The 22,577-nt window shown below is 37.8% G+C and overlaps 1 protein-coding gene across 7 annotated transcripts in view; it reads right to left on the minus strand.

Moving 5' to 3' along the window:
• The window catches only part of ODAD2 (outer dynein arm docking complex subunit 2), a 196,589-nt gene that overhangs the window by 154,646 nt on the left and 19,366 nt on the right, over nt 1-22,577 (minus strand). For 6 of the 7 annotated variants that reach the window (XM_054522111.2, XM_009245208.3, XM_054522112.1 and 3 more), the window contains 2 exons: nt 13,787-13,992; nt 11,623-11,718 (listed from right to left, as the gene is read on the minus strand). In XM_054522111.2, the coding sequence (XP_054378086.1) occupies nt 11,623-11,718; nt 13,787-13,992 (302 nt within the window). Of the gene's footprint in view, nt 1-11,622; nt 11,719-12,204; nt 12,465-13,786; nt 13,993-22,577 lie in introns of those variants that run through there. The other variant, XM_054522116.2, reaches the window with a different exon arrangement.

Genomic DNA, 22,577 nt, shown 5'->3' on the forward strand with positions numbered 1-22,577 from the left:
AAACAAAAAAAGGCAGGGGTTGCAATCCTAGTCTCTGATAAAACAGACTTTAAACCAACAAAGATCAAAAGAGACAAAGAAGGCCATTACATAATGGTAAAGGGATTAATTCAACAAGAAGAGCTAACTATCCTAAATATATATGCACCCAATTCAGGAGCACCCAGATTCATAAAGCAAGTCCTGAGTGACCTACAAAGAGACTTAGACTCCTACACATTAATAATGGGAGACTTTAACACCCCACTGTCAACATTAGACAGATCAACGAAACAGAAAATCAACAAGGATACCCAGGAATTGAACTCAGCTCTGCACCAAGCAGACCTAATAGACATCTACAGAACTCTCCACCCCAAATCAACAGAATATACATTTTTTTCAGCACCACACCACACCTATTCCAAAATTGACCATATACTTGGAAGTAAAGCTCTCCTTAATAAATGTAAAAGAACAGAAATTATAACAAACTATCTCTCAGATCACAGTGCAATCAAGCTAGAACTCAGGATTAAGAATCTCACTCAAAACCGCTCAGCTACATGGAAACTGAACAACCTGCTCCTGAATGACTACTGGGTACATAACGAAATGAAGGCAGAAATAAAGATGTTCTTTGAAACCAACGAGAACCAAGACACAACATACCAGAATCTCTGGGATACATTCAAAGCAGTGTGTAGAGGGAAATTTATAGCACTAAATGCCCACAAGAGAAAGCAGGAAAGATCCAAAATTGACACCCTAACATCACAATTAAAAGAACTAGAAAAGCAAGAGCAAACACATTCAAAAGCTAGCAGAAGGCAAGAAATAACTAAAATCAGAGCAGAACTGAAGGAAATAGAGACACAAAAAACCCTTCAAAAAATAAATGAATCCAGGAGCTGGTTTTTTGAAAGGATCAACAAAATTGATAGACCGCTAGCAAGATTAATAAAGAAAAAAAGAGAGAAGAATCAAATAGATGCAATAAAAAATGATAAAGGGGATATCACCACCGATCCCACAGAAATACAAACTACCATCAGAGAACATTACAAACACCTCTACGCAAATAAACTAGAAAATCTAGAAGAAATGGATAAATTCCTCAACACATACACCCTCCCAAGACTAAACCAGGAAGAAGTTGAATCTCTGAATAGACCAATAACAGGAGCTGAAATTGTGGCAATAATCAATAGCTTACCAACCAAAAAAAGTCCAGGACCAGATGGATTCACAGCCGAATTCTACCAGAGGTACAAGGAGGAGCTGGTACCATTCCTTCTGAAACTATTCCAATCAATAGAAAAAGAGGGAATCCTCCCTAACTCATTTTATGAGGCCAGCATCATCCTGATACCAAAACCTGGCAGAGACACAACAAAAAAAGAGAATTTTAGACCAATATCCTTGATGAACATTGATGCAAAAATCCTCAATAAAATACTGGCAAACAGAATCCAGCAGCACATCAAAAAGCTTATCCACCATGATCAAGTGGGCTTCATCACTGGGATGCAAGGCTGGTTCAATATACGCAAATCAATAAATGTAATCCAGCATATAAACAGAACCAAAGTCAAAAACCACATGATTATCTCAATAGATGCAGAAAAGGCCTTTGACAAAATTCAACAACCCTTCATGCTAAAAACTCTCAATAAATTAGGTATTGATGGGACGTATCTCAAAATAATAAGAGCTATTTATGACAAACCCACAGCCAATATCATACTGAATGGGCAAAAACTGGAAGCATTCCCTTTGAAAACTGGCACAAGACAGGGATGCCCTCTCTCACCACTTCTATTCAACATAGTGTTGGAAGTTCTGGCCAGGGCAATTAGGCAAGAGAAGGAAATCAAGGGTATTCAATTAGGAAAAGAGGAAGTCAAATTGTCCCTGTTTGCAGATGACATGATAGTATATCTAGAAAACCCCATTGTCTCAGCCCAAAATCTCCTTAAGCTGATAAGGAACTTCAGCAAAGTCTCAGGATACAAAATCAATGTACAAAAATCACAAGCATTCTTATACATCAATAACAGACAAACAGAGAGCCAAATCATGAGTGAACTCCCATTCACAATTGCTTCAAAGAGAATAAAATACCTAGGAATCCAACTTACAAGGGATGTGAAGGACCTCTTCAAGGAGAACTACAAACCACTGCTCAAGGAAATAAAAGAGGATACAAACAAATGGAAGAACATTCTATGCTCATGGATAGGAAGAATCAATATCATGAAAATGGCCATCCTTCCCAAGGTAATTTACAGATTCAATGCCATCCCCATCAAGTTACCAATGACTTTCTTCACAGAATTGGAAAAAACTACTTTAAAGTTCATATGGAACCAAAAAAGAGCCCGCATCGCCAAGTCAATCCTAAGCCAAAAGAACAAAGCTGGAGGCATCACACTACCTGACTTCAAACTATACTACAAGGCTACAGTAACCAAAACAGCATGGTACTGGTACCAAAACAGAGATATAGATCAATGGAACAGAACAGAGCCGTCAGAAATAATGCCACATATCTACAACTATCTGATCTTTGACAAACCTGACAAAAACAAGAAATGGGGAAAGGATTCCCTATTTAATAAATGGTGCTGGGAAAACTGGCTAGCCATATGTAGAAAGCTGAAACTGGATCCCTTCCTTACACCTTATACAAAAATCAATTCAAGATGGATTAAAGACTTACATGTTAGACCTAAAACCATAAAAACCCTAGAAGAAAACCTAGGCAATACCATTCAGGACATAGGCATGGGCAAGGACTTCATGTCTAAAACACCAAAAGCAATGGCAACAAAAGCCAAAATTGATAAATGGGATCTAATTAAACTAAGGAGCTTCTGCGCAGCAAAGGAAACTACCATCAGAGTGAACAGGCAGCCTACAAAATGGGAGAAAATTTTCGCAACCTACTCATCTGACAAAGGGCTAATATCCAGAATCTACAATGAACTCCAACAAATTTACAAGAAAAAAACAAACAACCCCATCAAAAAGTGGGCGAAGGACATGAGCAGACACTTCTCAAAAGAAGACATTTATGCAGCCAAAAAACACATGAAAAAATGCTCACCATCACTGGCCATCAGAGAAATGCAAATCAAAACCACAATGAGATACCATCTCACACCAGTTAGAATGGCAATCATTAAAAAGTCAGGAAACAACAGGTGCTGGAGAGGATGTGGAGGAATAGGAACACTTTTACACTGTTGGTGGGACTGTAAACTAGTTCAACCCTTGTGGAAGTCAGTGTGGCCATTCCTCAGGGATCTAGAACTAGAAATTCCATTTGACCCAGCCATCCCATTACTGGGTATATACCCAAAGGACTATAAATCATGCTGCTATAAAGACACATGCACACGTATGTTTATTGCGGCATTATTCACAATAGCAAAGACTTGGAACCAACCCAAATGTCCAACAATGATAGACTGGATTAAGAAAATGTGGCACATATACACCATGGAATACTATGCAGCCATGAAAAAGGATGAGTTCATGTCCTTTGTAGGGACATGGATGAAATTGGAAATCATCATTCTCAGTAAACTATCGCAAGAACAAAAGACCAAACACCGCATATTCTCACTCATAGGTGGGAATTGAACAATGAGAACACATGGACACAGGAAGGGGAACATCGCACTTCGGGGACTGTTGTGGGGTGGGGGGAGGGGGGAGGGATAGCATTGGGAGATATACATAATGCTAGATGACGAGTTGGTGGGTGCAGCGCACCAGCATGGCACATGTATACATATGTAACTTACCTGCACGTTGCGCACATGTACCATAGAGCCTAAAGTATAATAATAACAATAATAATAATAATAATAATAATAATAAAAAGAAAAAAAATCGAAAGGGAGAAATAAAAAGATCTTTATTCACAGATGACATAATTGTCTATGTAGGAAATTTCAAATAATCTACAAAAGAACTGGTTTCTGTGAAAATGACATTGGGATTTTGATAGGGATTGTACTGAATCTGCAGATCACTTTGAGTAGTATGAACATTTTGACAATATTAATTCTTCGAATCCATGGATATGAGATATCTTTATATTTGTGTCTCCTACCATTTATTTCATTAATACCTTATGCTTTTCAATGTATAGCTTTTTTCCTGAAAGAAGTCAGATACAATAATGTACAGTTCATTTTATAAGAAATTCTAAAAATGAAAAAACTATAGAGACAAGAATAAAATCAGTGGTTATGAGAGGCTGGAGATGGGGAAGACGATTGCATGTAAAATATTATAGGGAAACATTTTACAGTTCCAGAAATAAACATATTGATATTCGTGGTTGTTAAACAACCGTATTCAGTTATTAAAACTCATAAAGCTGGATGTCTGATATCAATGACTTTTACCATATGTAAATTATTCCCCAGTAAACTTGACTTTCAATAAAAGACATGATAACCAGAAAAAAAAAAAAAAAAGATCTACATGAGGCCAGGTGCAGTGGCTCATGCCTATAATCCCAGTGCTTTGGGAGGCTGAGGTGGGAGGATTACTTAAGGCCAAGAGTTCAACACCAGCCTGGACAACATAGCAAGACTCTGTCTCTACAAAATATACTTAATTAGCCAGACATGGTGGTGCATGCCTGTAATCTCAGCTACTCAGGAGGCTTAACGCAGGAGGATCCCTTGAGCCCAGGAGTCTGAGCTGCAGTAAACCATTATTACGTTATCACACCACTGCACTCCAGCCTGGGAGACAGAGCAAGACCTTGTCTCAAAACATAAAAATAAAAAGGAACTCCATGAGATGAATAAACCTGTCTCTATCACAGGTGCAATTGCTCCGGGTACAATAATCACGACAAAGAAAACAGTGAGAAATAAACAAGGGTATTCAGTAAATGTCCTAAGGCTGCACTTTTCAATAAGACTGTCACTCATTGCATGTGGTCGTCTATATTTACAGGTATTTGAACTTATTTATTTAACTAAAATTAAAGAAAATTAAAAGTCCAGTTCTCCAATCACACTAGCCACATTTCAGGTGCTCAATGGCCCACGTGCCTCGTGGTTACCACACTGGACAGCTCAGATATTGACTATTTCTATTATTCCAGTAACTTCAACTTGGCAGTGCCACAAGGCCCTAAAGTGAAAGAGTCTCTTTTACCAAAGAGAGTCAATATTCAGCACATCCCTCCATAATGCCTACACTGAAGTACTTGCAAGGGCACAAGGTGCCAAAGAATAGCAATAACATGAACATAATCAGGTTCAGGACCAAAGAGTTAACCACCAACTCTGAGAGGCATTACCATGCAAAGTGCTGAGTTCCACAGAAGTACACCACATTCTATGGTTTGATGCATGGGCAACAGTATTGCAAGAGCCTTCTGGAATCTAATATACGCCCTATGTCCCTACAGAGGTCCCTCACGCACATGCACACTCATCACACCAACTTGTCTCCACCTCCCACTGCTGGATGCCAGGTTACTGCCATTGGGTCACCAAACCCACAATGATGTCTCAGGAACTACTCATCCATCACTCAGGTGGAGAGGTGCTAAACCCAGGATATTTATCCTGATATTGTTTCCCACATATTCCTCATCTCACAGGACAGAAGCAAACTTTTAAATCTTCTAGCTAATTTTAATATTAAATAATACCAACAGCAGCCGCCAGTTTTGTCTATTTTGCCCTGGGTACTTTTTTTTTGTCTTTTTTTTTTTTGAGACAAGATCTCGCTCTGTCGCCCAGGCTGGAGTGCAGTGGCATGATCTTGGCTCACTGCAACCTCCACATCCCGGGTTCAAGTGATTCTCCTGACTCAGCCTCCTGAGTAGCTGGACTTACAGGCACGCGCCACCACATCTGGCTAATTTTTGTATTTTTAGTAGTGACAGGGTTTTCACCATGTTGGCCAGCCTGGTCTCGAACTCTTGACCTCATCATCCTCCCGTCTCGGCCTCCCAACGTCCTGGTATTACAGGCATGAGCCACTGCACCCGGCCTGTCCCAGGCACTTTATATTCATTATTTCTAAACCTCACAACCACCTTGCAAAGCAGGCTCTATTATCCCCATTCTACAAGCAAGGAAATGTCAGAGAAATTAAGAGGAAAAAATCATTCACTTTGAAGGATCCAAAATTACTTAAAATATGACTTTTGCCAATCACATATTAAGGTGTCCTTAAATATCAAAGTCACAAAGTCAATGACCATAATAGAACACACAAGTCCACAATACTTTTCCTCTAACTCTGAAATCCAAAAAGCTCTGAAAACTATTTTTCCCCCCCACTGGATTTAACTTGTTGCTAAGGCCTTATATGAACCAATAATAGACTATTTACGGTCTTTATTCCTCTCATTCAGTGTGAATATTCATGTTTCACTACAGAAATGTCATGTTTTTCATTATAGGGTATTGGCTTACACTCCAATAGAGGTTATCATATAATATATATTATATGAATTTCATTACCCTTTTTTGAAGTGAGTTTTTTAGACCCCCATGCATTTGGCCACAAGAGTTCAGGACAACAGACTGTGGGTTAAATGTCTCATTTTAATTCTCTGAACAATCTATGAGGTTGTCATTACTCTCATTATAGAGATAATGAGTTAAAAATAATTTGGGCCGGGCATGGTGGCTCACGCCTGTAATCCCAGCACTTTGGGAAGCCGAGGTAAGTGGATTGCTTGAAGTTGGGAGTTTGAGACCAGCCTAGCCAACATGGTGAAAACCTGTCTCTACTAAAAATCCAAAAATTAGCTGGGTGTGGTGGCGTGTGCCTCTTGTCCCAGTTACTTGGGAGGCTGAGGTAGGAGAAGCACTTGAACCTGGAAGGCAGAGGTTGCAATGAGGCAAGATCGTGCTACTGCACTCCAGCCTGGATGACAGAGCAAGACTCTGTAATAATAATAATAATAATAATAATAATAATAATTTGAACAAAACTCCATGGTTAGTGAAGTGGCTGTGCTAAAACACATAGTTGTAATGGGAGCTGTTCATCTTGGTTCCTAGATGAGCTGGGGTAGTCTTTTAACTTACGTGTGCCTCGGTTTCCTCACCTGCAAATTGGGGATGATAATAGCAATTAGTATGTAAAAAGCTTATAACAATGCCTGGCATAGAGAGAGTGTGAAATATGTGTTTTAGTTCTATATTATCATGTATATTCATTCACCAAACATGCATAGAGGGCCCGCTGGCTGCCAGGTATCAAGGGAATGCTCTTGAAGAATGCAGTCTTTCGGTATCTTTGTTAAACTCCAAGGAAAAGCTGTGGTTTTGTTTTTGAAGATTTGATCTGTTTTCATCTTAGGGGCCACATAAATTAAGTAACTGGTTAGGTTTTTGTCTTTACCTCGATCTTCAGCAAGAACAGAATCAAATCTGTGGTCTATGAGTAATTATCTAAGTTCCCATCATTTTGTAGCTCAGTACCTTGTCCACTTTGGTCACCATCAAAAAATTTTTATTTCTGTGTTTTCTTATAGTGTCTTAGTAAGTTCCATGAAGGCAAGGACCATTTCTGTCTTTTACACTGTCTCCCCTAGCATAAGGCAGGCACTCAATAAATATTTGCTAGAAGAATTAATAAATTAATGCAGGTATGAATAAGTGAATGAACAGATAGATGACTTCAGTCTAGGTTAAGATTTTGGAAGAATGGTACTTCTGGTGATAATTCCAGGAAGTGGCAGTAGCAGCAGCTTGATGGAGAGGAGGCAACAGTCAGTGAGACTGAAACCAGGGAGTGTGTAGACCAAGATTTGGTGCTGGTTTTCCTCTTCGGGTTTCAGGTTTTTCAAGATGATGATGGGACGTAGGATGAAAGTGATAGTCAATCAATGTCAAAATCATCAGTGATAATGGATCCATAGAAAACAGCAACCAGGAAAGACAGAGGGTTACATTAGCCTCATAGGAAAGGAGATCTAATCTAAAGAGTAAGGTAGTTTGAAGCAATAAAGAGGAGATTTCTGCCTATGGTCCCCATGCCCTGTGGTTACACAGGGCCTGGGAAAAGAAGATCTGAAGGAGAATCGCTGCTGTCACAGAAAAGTTTCAATAAATGCAAGAAAGGAGAGCATGGAAGCTTTGGTGCATAGAGTGAGGACATAAGGAAATTCATTTCCTTGTAGTATGAGGGGGGCCAAGGAAAAATGTAGAAGAAAGAGCTAAGTGTAAGAATGATTCATTTGGGATATTGCAGAGCATGATAGGGACGAGAGTCCAGGAGGAGACAGGACTCATTCGAGTTTGCGTTTAGAGTAGTGTCCATGGGTAAGAGGAACCCAAGAATCCTGCCTGCCACCCCCTGGAGTAGTGTATTCATTCTGGGTTCCCATTAATCTTAGAAAATGTATCTGGGTCCCCAGTAATCCATAAAAGGGTTATTGACGCCCTACACAGTGCAAACCTGGAGTGAAATCAGCCAGGGCTGAAAACGGGCCATCTGCAGATATTTAACTTGGATTTACAAAAATTGAATTAGTGGAATCACGATCATTGTGCTGTAATTATAAAAAGACTTACGAGAAAGTACACTTTATTCCTCATCACTCTAGAAGTTTCTAACTCAACATTAAGCTCACAGGCAAGGACTAGTCCATTTAAGCCTTCATGCTCATATCAATTCATTCTCATTTTCTTTGTTTCTCTCCCTCCTCTGCTCTCTTCAACTCCCAGTGGGTTCTCATCCATAAAAGTCTTTTCTAGTCTATTCCATTTTGGAGCATAGGAAGAGGATAGGCAATTTTTAAATTTTATTAATTTGTAAGATTCCACGATTCTCTTAATTTCTTACAGTTTTTTTGGCACAGAGAGCCCCCAATTTTTGCACTTCCAAAAGCCAATTTGTGTGTAAAACACTATGATTATGCTCTCTGGACCCTGGAAGAGGGAAAGCCTGAATTCAAGCATCTGTTCCCATTTAATGAGCCACCTGAGTGAAGTTTCCAGTAGATCAGGTCTATTCAAGAAGTGACTTAAACTTAACTCAAAGATTCCAGATTGAAGCATATAGCCTAAATTCTTTGGGGAAAGCCTAAATTCACCTTCCCTTAGTCTAACAAGCTCCTGGAGTTGAGGGCAAAGTGAACTAGGTCTGCCCAATCACTCCACAATCCCATTTTAAAAAGCAGCGCCCCAAAGAAAAGCTGTCTTTTTTTTCCCCTAATTGATGAATCCTTTGATAGCTAACTTTAAAATGCTTTTGCTATTTGATATGATTTCTTCCAATCCTGTCCCATGGCAACTGCATATTCAGGAGGTAAAAAGAAGCAAACGTCAATGCTGAATTGATGTACAAACTCCACCTTAAGAAATACTTCTCTACCACAGAATTCTATCCACTTAGTCAAGATGTGACACAGAGAACCTTTCATTTTTATCACTGAGTAATAGCTGTTGCTTGGATACATTAAAACTTTACCTTATCTATTACCCTAAGCTCTCTAACTCACTAAAAATTGAAATACTTTCGGCCCAATATCTGTTTCAGGAAAGATGAAGTAGATATACTTTTCCCTATTTCTCCCACCAAGCACAACTAAAAATCTGGATATTGTATATAAAACAAACATAAGGTGACTCTGAAAGGTAGAGATAAAGAAGAGGACGACCTAGGGATCTGAAGACCTGTGGCTCAACACAGCGGTGCATTCCCTGGGTTTTCTTTTTGTCTCATTCATCCTAGACTGGGTACTGGAAAAGCCGGCAAAGCAGAAACTCCAGGGGGTGCAGGCAATAAAAGGACCTAAGAAAGTCCTGCTCTGTCTAATTCAAAGGGCCAGAAAAGGAAAGCCTAATAAGACAGAAAATGTTTAGACAACAAATGATCTATGTCAATCAAGACCACACATAACAGCATGGCCCAAGTCTACCTCTTACAGCAAAGGCCAAGTGAAGAGCCTAGGGCTCTACCTTTATCAGACTGTAAGAAAGCACTGCAACCCACCTGCTGGGGTGGCCTCAGAGAAGGCCTGACAGAGAGTCAGATGCTCACTACCTCATGGCAAAAATGAAGTCACTTATCCGAACTGTGATATCAATAGAGCCTACTGACAAAGTAACCAAGGACTCCCCTGTCACACTGTCCTGCTGGTATCAGCAGAGGCATAGGTGCAGCATGAACTGCCACTACCCTCCAGAAATAATGAGGACTCCCTTGCCTGACCCCCCAGACATCAATGAAGGCCTATGGGAAAACCTGCTATTTCAATTCCTCACCAGCCTGGGGAAGCAACACATACCTAATCCAGCCAATATGGTGGCAGAGAAGGCCTTCTAAAATATAAGATTTAGGCCAGGTGCAGTGGCCCACATCTGTAATCCCAGCACTTTGGGAGGCCGAGGCAGGCAGATCACTTGAGGTCAGGAGTTCAAGACCAGCCTGGCCAACATGGCAAAACCCCGTATCAACTAAAAATAAAAAAAAATTAGCTGGGTGTGGTAGCGCACGCCTGTAATTGCAGCTACAGGAGGCTGAGGCAGAAGAACTGCTTGAACTCGGGAGGTGGAGTTTGCACTGAGCCAAGATTGTACCACTGCACTCCAGCCTGATGACAGACAAGACTCTGTCTCAAATAAATAAATAAATACTTTAAATAAGATCCAGAGTCTCATAATAACCAAAATGTCTACATATCAACTGAAAATTATTTGTCATACCAAGAATGGGGAAGATCTCATCTTAAATGAGAAAAGACAATTTAAAAATGCCAATATCAAGGTGATGAAGATGTATGAATTATCTGACAAAGATATGAAAGGCACCATCATAACAATATTTCAACAAGCATTATGAACATGCTTGAAACAAATGAAAAAAAATAGAAAGTCTCAGCAAAGAAAGAGAAGATAGAAAAGAAAAACCAAACGGAAATTTAAGTGAAATTAAAAACTCACTGAATGAAATTAGCAGAAGAATAGGATGGAAGAAAAAATAAATGAACTTGAAGATAGAACAACAGAATTGGCTCAAGCTGAACAATGTAGAGAAAAAAATAACTGAAAAAAATCAGTGAACGCAGCCTCAAGGAACTGTGAGATTGTAACAAAAGCGCTAATATCCACCACTCCGAAGCTAATCAAAGTGGCTGACCCTTATCTTCCAGACATGTCACTTTTTTTGTCAAACTGAAAATCAAGTAAGAAGTTTACTAGTTGGCATCATATTTAATTTTTAATTGTTTTCGTTAGCAATAACATAGACCACTTCAAAATCGGCAGTCATTTGTGATCAGCAAAGGGAGGCTCAGACAGATGACATAACTTTGCCAGGACATGATTGTTCAGAGGCAAGACATCAGTTAGAAGCCCAGTGTTCCTAAACTTAGTTCACTGCTCTTTGCATTAAATACATTTCTTTTCCCACAGTCAACTAATACTAGTAAATCACTGTATTTTGGGTAATTGCATTAGAAGAATATCTTGAAAAAGTATTTAAAGAAATCCAGTGTGACCACTTTTACTAACATTCCTAGTAACCGTCAGTGTAAACATCTTGGGACCCTAATAGTAAGAATGCCATTAATTTGCATGCTCAGTAGCCCACTGTGTGAGGGTGGCTTTAGGGAACTTGTCTTGCTGACCAGAAACATACCCAAGTAATTGTGCTCTTCCGTGTGAAACAGATGGTCTTTGTTTTTCAAGTTTTCCTGTGCGTTTGTCCTCTTGGATTTCTTTTGCTGAGCCTTTGCTTTAAAAAATATATACAAATATATTAGCTTTATTGCTTTATGCAAATTAATAAAAAATAAAAGATGGCAATGTAGATATATACTCCATTATTTCCATGTGCTCAAATGATGTGTGTTCCTGACAGAGTTCCAGCCTCATTCTGACACTCGGAGCTGTCTCTTTCACTCTTTCAGCACAGCTCTATGTTTTACATATTGAGGAAACCTTCTGTCCAGCCCCTAGGAACAGGTCTTCACAGGCTGCCACTGTTGGTGTGAATCCTGCACCCGATGCCTTCTACTCTAGGTACGTATCGCCCCCAATTATAGTTGTCTATTTTCTTATCTTCCCCACCCAACGTTGCAACAGGGCCTGCACCTGGTTTTCCAGGTATTCGCACGCTTTGCATAGTCCTTGGCATTCTGTGTTCTCCCTTGAATACCTGCTAAGGAATCTCATGCTTGAAACAGTAAGGATATGGAAAAAGCAGTATTTTAAAACTCACTTGCCAGTTAACAGAGTTGCCCATGCATTTTTCATTTTCACATTGACTCTTTCAAACAGAGCCACAGAAGTCAAACACCCCAAAATTGATGAGATTTTTGGCTCAATCAGAGGGAGCCAGTGTCACCCCTCTCCACAGGACTCCGTTCTTCAAAGAGCTCTCTGGGTTTGCTTCCAAAACACAATCACCCTGTGGTTCTCAGAATCCCTGCAGGAGAAGGTCCCTGTGTGATCAACCAGGAGTCAGTTCTTAACCCAAAACTGGGACAACATAGAGTATCACCTATAGGCCACAACTTGTAAACTATTTGTTAAATTTTAAAAAGTAGGCTGGGTGCAGTGGCTCAAACCTGTAATCCCAGCACTTTGGGAGGCCGAAGTGGGCGGATTACTTGAGCTCAGGAGTTTGAGACTAGCCTGGCCAACATGGCAAAACCTCGTCTCTACTAAAAATATAAAAATTAGCCAGGCGTGGTGTCACACACTTGTAATCCCAGCTACTCAGGAGGCTGAAGCAAGAGAATCACTTGAACCTGGGAGGCAGAGGTTGCAGTGAGCCAAGTTTGTGCCACTGCAGCCTGGGTGACGCGAGATTCTAAATAAATAAATAAATAAACAAACAAATAAATAAAGCTCTAGGTGTTTCGGACTGCCCCAGCATTTATGTAGCACTGGCCCTCAATTTTTCCTTTGATGCCTGTTTATAGAAGGTCCTAAATGGCACTTGTTTTGTATATTTCATACATTCATCAAGCCAGTGTCCACTTTATATAGGCCCATTCATATTTTTGAGACTCTAGCCTTTTCATAGTATTAAAGTTCTGTTAGACATTATCTCTATGACAGTTTCCCTGACTAACTCCATATAATTTTCATCATTCCACATTCTCCTAGTGCTTACTTAAACAGGTCTCTAGCATGATTTTTACATTTCCCCCGTGACTTCTCCAAGTGTTTTATCATCTTTTCTGCGTATTATTTGTCCTGACTCACCAACTATATGAAAGTGAATTGTGTTTTTTTCTTCCCTTCACGGTGCTCCACACACAAACTCTATCAAATCTTTCTGCTTGGAATAGAAAGAGGAGCAGAAAGGAATCAACCTGTGTCTTGGAGGGACGTGTAAATATCTACTCTGTATTTTTCTATTATAAAATAAAGTTCTGGCCAGATGCAGTGACTCATGCCTGTAATCCCAGCATTTTGGGAGGCTGAGGTGGGCAGATCACTTGAGGTCAGGAGTTTGAGACCAGTCTGGCCAACATGGTATAACCCTGTCTCTACTAAAATTACAAAAAATAAAAAGTTAGCCAGGCGTGGTGGCATGTGCCTGTAATCCCAGTTACTCAGGAGGCTGAGGCAGGAGAATCACTTGAACTCAGGAGGCAGAGGTTGCAGTGAGCCGAGATTGCACCACTGCACTCCTGCCTGGGCAACAGAGCAAGACTCCATCTCAAATAAATAAATAAATAAATAAATAAATAAATAAATAAATAAAATAAAATAAAATAAAGTTCTGTGAAAAATTAGGTGAATATGGTTACTAATGCTGCATCTGAAAACAAATGCAAATGTCTACATACTTTCTGTAATTAACAGTGGTCTTCCAGTTTAAGCTTGGTTCCCATCTCTTGGTCATTTGATTCCTCCCGAAATTAATTTGGTTCTTCTCCAGTGACCTCTTGTATGAACCGGAAATGTCTTTGCGGAGGGCAGCTGCTTCTTCCTTCTTGGGGGCTTTGCCAAGCGGATCCTTTTCCTTTTGCTGGTCTTCACTGAAGCTAATTCCCTTTATTTAAAAAACGAGAATAATTTTTAATGATATCTGAATTATCTAGTGTTCTCTGAAGATTAATGCCAGTAGTAAATTCAGGAAAGGAAGTCTCAGATGCATTTAACTTGTGGTCCTTAGTAACAGCTAAATAAGGGCAACATCAAGACTAAGGCTTCTGTTGGAGTTAGGTGGACAGCAACATGATGTTCCTAAACTCACACCTCTGCTGCAGCACAACAGATACAACAGCAGGTCTGGACCTGCTTATTCCTCACCACCACCAAAAAATTCAACTAAAACCTTCTATTGACTAAAACACATCATATTTAAATTGCTTGAACCAAAGATAAAGGGAACATCTTGAACGTAGACAGGTATGACATATTACAGAGGAATGAACATAAGAAATTTAAAAGACCTCTCATCAGAAACACTGCAAACCAGAAGAAAAGAGAGTAATATCTTTAAAGCACTAAAAAGGAAAGAACAAAAAACCACGTCAACCCAAAATTCTTTACTAAGAATAAAACAAAAATCTTTCAAAAATGAAAGCAAAATAAAAACCTTCAAGATGAACAAAAACAGATAATTTACTGCCAGAAGACCTGTGCTAGAAATGTTAAATAAAATTATTCAGTCAGGAGTAATATCATGCCAGCCAGAAACATGAATCTATGCAAAAAAAATTAAAAGCTGCAGAAATGGTAAAAATAAATACACAAGACTTTGTGTATTATTTTTAATCATTCTAACATATAATTGACTATCTAAAGCAAAAATAGTAACAACATTTTGAGGGGTTTATGACGTAGAAATAAAATGTGTGAAAACAATAACACAAAGTATAGGGAAGGGTATTCAAGGTATATTATATTGTTGTAAGTTTCTTAAACTATTTGTGAATTTTAGAATTTTACTTAAAGGAGACGTGACAAATTTGAGATATATATCATAAGCCAGAGGGCAGCTAAGAAACTTTTAGTAAGAAATATAACTAGTAAACCAATAGCATAAATAAAATGGAATCATTTTAAAAAGCTCAATTCAAAAGGGGCAGAGGAAGGAAAAAAACCACAAAGAACAGATGAAACAAATAGAAAACAAGTAGCAAGATAGTAAATTTAAATTTAACTATATTAGTAGTTACATGAAATGAAAGTGTTTACACACATCAATTAAATGAGAAATCATCACATTGGATGAAAAAGGAGACCTAACTATTTGTGGCCTAAAGAAACTATTTTATATATAAAGATACAGATACATCAGAAGTAAAAGGCTGGAGAAGAATAGTTTATGCAAACAATAATCAAAAGAAAGCAGGAATGGCCATATTAAAATCAGACAATATTGACTCCAAAGCAAATAATATTTACAGGGACAAAGAGAAGCACACATACTAATAGAGGATCAATTAGCACACAATCGTAATTGTATATTCACCAAGCAACAGAACTTCATTATATATGAAGGAAACACAGAGCTAAAAGGAAAAGTAGATAAATCCATAATTGGTAGACTTCAAAACTCTCTCAGTAATCAATAAAATCAGCAGAAAAAACATCGGTAATGATATAGAAGACCTGAGCAACACAATCAGACAACTTGGCTTAATTGACATTTAAAAGACACACCTCTCATTAACACCAGAATACAGTCTCCTCAAATGTATAAGGAAAAAAATCACCAAAATAGATCATATACTGGGCCATAAAATGAACATTAATAAGTTTAAAGTAACTAAAATCATATAAATATCTTAATACATTGGAATTGAACTAGAAATTAGTAAAAGAAAGATTTACAGAAACTCCTCATATATATTGAATAAAAATATCATATATCAAAAATCTGTGTAACATAGTTTATACAATGCTCATAAAGAAATTTGCAGCATGAACTCTTATGGTAAAAAATCATACATGCATACATACATACATACATACATATGCTGAGACAGCCAGATCACTTGAAGCCAGGAGTTCAACACCAGCCTGGCCAACATGGCAAAACCCCATCTGTACCAAAAATAAAATAATTTATTTTGGGTTCAGGGGTACATGTGCAGGCTTGTTATATAGATAAACTCATGTCACAGGGGTTTGCTGTACAGATGATTTCATCATTCAGGTACCAAGCCTAGTACCCAACAGTTATTTTTTCTGATCTTCTCCCTCCTCCCACCCTCCACTCTCAAGTAGGCCCCAGGGTCTATTGTTCCCCTTTGTGTCCATGTGTTCTCATCATTTAGCTCCCATTTATAAGTGGAACAGGGGGTAATTGGTTTTCTTCTTAAAAAGGACAGGATCACATTCTTTTTTATGGCTGTGTAGTATTCCATGGCATATATGTACCATATTTTCTTTATCCAGTCTCTCATTGATGGCCATTTAGGTTGATTTGATGTCTTTGCTACTGCGAATAGTGCTGCTATGAACATATATGTGCATGTGTCTTTATGTGATGATTTATATTTCTCTGGGTATATACCCAGTAATGAAGTTGCTTGATTAAACGGTAGTTCTGTTTTTAGCTCCTTCAGGAATTGCCACACTGTTTCCCACAATGATTGAACTAATTTACACACCCACCAACAGTGTATAAGTATTCCCTTTTTTCTGAAACTTCACCAGCATTTGCTATATTTTGACTTTTTAATAACAGCCATTCTGACTGGTGTAAGATGATATCTCATTATGCTTTTGATTTGCATTTCTCTAATAATCAGTGATATTGAGCTTTTTTCACATGCTTGTTGGCCACATGTATGTCTTCTTTTGAAAAGTATCTGTTCATGTCCTTTGACCACTTTTTAGTGGGGTTGTTTGTTTTTCTCTTGTAAATTCATTCTTTATGGATGCTGGATATTAAACCTTTGTCAGATGCACAGCTTGCAAATATTTTCTCCCATTCTGTAGGTTGTCTGTTTATTCTGTTGACAGTTTGCTGTGCAGAAGCTCTGAGGTTTAATTAGATGCCACTTGTCAATTTTTGCTTTTGTTGCAATTGCAAATGGTATTGCCTAGGTTGTCTTCCAGGGTTTTTATAGTTTTGAGTTTTACATTTAAGTCTTTTATCCCTCTTGAGTTGATTTTTGTATATGGTATAAGAAAGGGGTCCAGTTTCAATCTTCTGCGTATGGCTAACCAGTTATCCCAGCACCATTTATTGAATAGGGAGTCCTTTCCCCATTGTTTGTTTTTGTCAGCTTTGCTGTAGATCAGATGGTTGTAGGTGTGCAGCCTTGTTTCTGGGCTCTCTATTCTGTTTCATTGGTCTATGTGTCTGCTTTTTATGCCAGTACCATGTTGTTTTGGTTACTGTAGCCCTATGGTATAGTTTGAAGTTGGGTAGTGTGATACCTCCAGCTTTGGTCTTTTTTTTTTTTTTTTTTTTAAGCTTAGGATTGCCTTGGCTATTCTTTTCTGGTTCCATATGAATTTTAAAATAGTTTTTTCTAGTTCTGTGAAGAATGTTGTTGGTAATTTGATAGGAATAGCATTGAATCTATAAATTGCTTTGGGCAGTATGGCCATTTGAATGATATTTACTCTTTCAATCCATGAGCATAGGATGTTTCTCCATTTGTTTGTGTCATCTCTGATTTCTTTGTAGTGTTTTGTAATTCTCACTGTAGAGATCTTTCACCTTTCTGATTAGCTCTATTCCTAGGTATTTTATTCTTTTTGTGATAATTGTGAATGGGATTGCATTCCTGATTTGGCTCTTGGCTTGGCTGTTGTTGGTGTACAGGAATTCTGGTGATTTTTGTACGTTGATACATTGATTTTGTATCCTGAAACGTTGCTGAAGTTGTTTACCAGCTAAAGCAGCTTTGGGCTGAGGATCCCTTGTTTTATATGCTCCAAGTAAAACATTATTCACAACTGAATTCATCAAAATTTCTTCAAACACAAACATGACTAGATTAAATTGAATGTATTGTAACATTTTTTAAAAACTGGAGAAATAAGAGTAAATAAACCCAAATAAAAAGACAAGCATCAAAGTAAAGTAGGAAAGATAAAAATTAAACCTAAAGCTAGTTCCTTGAGGAAATTTAGTAAATCTATAGTCCTATAGCTATAGGTGGATCAAAACAAAAAAACCACAAATGACCAATATTAGGAATGAGAGAGGTAACAGTGACTACAAATTCTACAGATATTAAAAGGTCAATAAGAGAATACTATGAAAAAAGTTTATGCCAATAAATCTGGCAACTCACACCAAATGAACAAATTCCTTTAAGACAATCTAATCTACCAAAGCTCCCTCAGGAAGAAATAGACAACCTGTATAGTGTCATAACTATCAAATACATTGAATTTGTAGTTACAATTTTTCCCATAAAGAATATTCCAGGCCCAGATGGCTTTCACCAAACATTTCTACCAAACATTTAATAAACCTACCAAACATTTAATAAACAAACAATATTTACTTATTAAATATTGTTTACAATACAAACTCTTCCAAAAAATTGAGAAAAAAAATCTATACAAACTCTTCCAAAAAATTGAAGAGAAGATGAAACTTTCTAAATCATTCTATAATGTGAGTATTACTTCAATACCAAAACCAGACAAAGACACTAAAGAAAACAAAGCTACACACTAATAACTTTATGAATATAGGTGCAAAACTTCTTAACAAAATCTTAGCAAATTAAATCCGATAATGTATATAAAAGATTCAAGTGGGGTTTGTCTGAGAAATGTAAGGTTGGTTTGTCACTTGAAAAATTAATCAATGTAATTAATCACATTAACAAACTAAAAGAGAGGAAAAAAACACATGATTCTCTCCCCAGTACACAAAGAAACATTTGATAAAATCCAACATTCATTCCTAATAAAAGTTCTCAATGACTCAGAATAGAAGTCTTAACCTTGTAAATGGTTAGCATCAAACTTAATTGAAAGATTTCCCTGTAATATCAGGAACAAGAGACCATTTCTATTCAATTTTTTACTGGTGATTCCAGCTAGTGCATTAAGGAAATAAAAAGAAATAAAAAACTGTTGAGATTGAGAAGGAAGATTTGACATTAGGAAGGAAGAAATAAGAAAATGATCTTTATTCACTGACAATATCTACACAGAAAACCCTCTGGAATGTACAAACAAGGTACTAGAACTAATAAGAGAGTTTAGCAAAATTTCAGGATATAAAATCAGCATACAAAAATCAAGTGTATATTTATACAATAGCAACAAATGACTAGAAATAGAAAATTTAAAACTCATTAACAATAGCCCCAAAATATGAAACACAGATAAGTTTCAAAAGAGATGTATAAGACCTGTATATTGAAAGCTACAAAACATTGGTGAGAGAAATTAACTAAGACCTAAATAAATGGAGAGACATACTATGTTCATTGATTAGAAAATTCAATATTGTTAAGATGTCCATTTTTCCTAAATTCATCTATAAATTCAAGGCAATCTCAACCATAATTCCATCAGGCAATTTTTTAAGAAATTGACATGCTGGCTCTAATATTCTTATGGACATGCAAAAGACCTACAATAGCCAAAAACCTTTTTTTAAAGAACACCATTGAAGGATTTAAAATAAACAACTTCAAGACTTATCATAAAGCTAGAGTAATCAAGACAGTGTGGTATTGGTGTAAAAATAGAGAAATCAAAGTTACAGTATGAAGTGTTCAGAAATACATTCACAGACAAATGAACGACTAATTTTTGACAAAGTTATAAAGATAATTCAGTGGAAAAACAATAGATTTACTTTTGACAAATGATGCTGGAACAACTAGATAAGCAAAAGAAAAAAACGAACTTTGATCCATACCTCATATACACAAACCAAATTAAAGTGGATCATAGACATAGATTGGAAAGGTAAAATTGAAAAATCTCTAGAAGAAAACATTGGAGAAATTCATCATTATACTGGGTTTGGAAGAGCATTATAAAACACTATAAGAAAAAAATAAGTTGGACTGTATCAAAATTGAAGACTCTTGCTCTTTGAAAGACATTGCTTGGAGAATAAAAATACAAGACTTGGCCGGGCACGGTGGCTCACACCTGTAATCCCAGCACTTTGAGAGGCCAAGGTCGGCAGATCACAAGGTCAGGAGATCGAGACCATCCTGGCTAACACGGTGAAACCCCGTCTCTACTAAAAAAAAAAAAAAAAAAAAATTAGCCAGGCACGGTGGCGGGCGCCTGTAGTCCCAGCTACTTGGGAAGCTGAGGCAGGAGAATGTTGTGAACCCGGGAGGTGGAGCTTGCAACAAGCCAAGATCATGCCACTGCACTCCAGCCTGAGCGACAGAGGGAGACTCTGTCTAAAAAAGAAAAAAAAAACAGAAAAGAAAAAAGAAAAATACAAGACCCAGATTGGGAAGAAATATTTATATTTCATGTATCTAACAGAATATATAAGCCAAGAACATATATAAAGATCTGTTGCAACTCAATAAAAAACTGAATAGCCCAATTAAAAAATGGACAAAGAGTCCAAATAGACACTTTACCATGTAAGATATGTGAATGGCCAATAAGCACATGAAAAGATGCATTCAAGAACTGCAAATTAAAACCAAATGAGACACCAGTACACACCTATTAGAATGTCTGTAGTTAAAGGACTGACCATATCAGTTAATGATGAGTATGTGGAAGAACTGGGACTCTCATACATTGCCTACATCAATGTAAAATATTGCAACCATTATGGACAGCAGTTTACCAGTTGCTTAAACATACAACTACCATATGACCTTACCATTTCATTCTTAGGTTTTTAATCTAGGCACATTGAAACTATATGATCGTACAACTCCTTGTACAAAAATGTTCTTAGTAGTTTTATTTGTAATAGCCCAAAACCTGAAATAACTGCACATCCATTAACAGGTGAGTAGATAAACAAATTGTGGCATATCCACACAATGGAATAATACACATCCAAAAAAGCAATAAATTAATGATAGATGCAAAAGCATAGATGAATCTCAAAAAGAAACAAAAATCTGCACAAACCATACCACAAAAATTATAGAACACCAAGGAAGATCCTAAAGGCCTCCAAAGAGGGGAAAAAGCCAAAACAAACAGTTTACGTGGAAACATAAGCCTTTGAAATGCTAACTAAAAATTAATTTCAAACCATTACTCTAGAAACAAGTGAGAGAAAATAATAAAGGTATTCTCTAACATCCAAATCCTCAATTTTTCCCTCCCATGTGCATCTTTTACTCAGGAGGGTCCACCAAATGATGGGTGCACCAAGAAAAGGAAAACTGGAGCTGGGCATGGTGGCTCACACCTGTAATCCCAGCATTTTGGGAGGCCGAGACAGGTGGATCCCCTGAGATTAGGCGTTTGAGACCAGCTTGGCCAACATGGGAAAACCCCATCTCTACTAAAAATACAAAATTAGCCGGGTTTGGTGGTGTGCACCTGGAATCCCAGCTACTATGGGGGCTGAGGCAGAAGAACCACACGAACTCAGGAGGCGGAAGTTGCAGTGAGCCAAGATCACACCACTGCACTTCAGCCTGGGTGACAGAGCAAGACTCCATCTCAAAAAAAGAAAAGAAAAGGAAAACTGAACAGAAGGCAACTTCCTCAACATGCTAAAGGCTGTATAAGAAAATCCCACAGCTAACATCAGGCTCAATGGTGAAAGCCTAAAAGCTTTTCAATTAAGATTAGGAGTCAGGCTAGGCACGGTGACTCACAGCTGTAATCCCAGCACTTTGGGAGGCCGAGGCAGGCAGATTACTTGAGGCCAGGAGTTCAAGACCAGCCTAGTCAACATGGTGAAACCCCATCTCTACTAAAAATCTAAAAATTAGCAGAGCATGGTGGCAGATGCCTGTGATCCCAGCTACTCAGGAGCTTGAGGCACGTGAATCACTTGAACCTGGGAGGGGAGGTGAAGGTTGCAGTGAGCCAAGATCATGCCACTGCACTCCAGCCTGCAGCCTGGGTGACCGAGTGAGACTCCATCTCAAAAAAAAAGATCAGGAATCAGACAAGGATGTCTGCTTTTACCACTCTTATTCAACGTTGTCCAGGAAGTCCTAGCCACAGTAATTAGTCAAGAAAAAGAAGTTGTAAAAGAGTCTAAATTGGAAAGGAAGAAGTAAAACTATCTGTATGCAGATGGCATGATCTTGTAATGCAGAAAAACCTAAGAATACACACACACACACACACACACACACACAGAGTTAAATGAATTCAGTGAAGTTGTGAAATTCAATCTTGACTTTAACACTCAAAAATTAGATCCGATTTGATCACTCAAAAGTTGTATTTCTATACACTAACAGTGAATAATTGAAAATAAAATTTAGAAAACAATTTCATTTACAGTAGCATCAAAAATAATAAAATGCTAATGAGTAAATATAATGAAGGAGAAAAACTTGTACACTCAAAACTTCTAAACTTGCTGAAAGCCATTAAATATACAAATAAATGGAAAGATATCTCCTATTCATAAACTGGAGGACTTAATATGGTTAAGATGGCAACACTATTTAAAGCAATTCATAAATTCAATGAAATCTCTATCAAAATCCCAATGGCATTTTTTGCAGAAATGTAAAACCA

Source organism: Pongo abelii, chromosome 8 (assembly GCF_028885655.2).
Source record: "Pongo abelii isolate AG06213 chromosome 8, NHGRI_mPonAbe1-v2.0_pri, whole genome shotgun sequence".
Lineage (NCBI taxonomy): Eukaryota > Metazoa > Chordata > Mammalia > Primates > Hominidae > Pongo > Pongo abelii.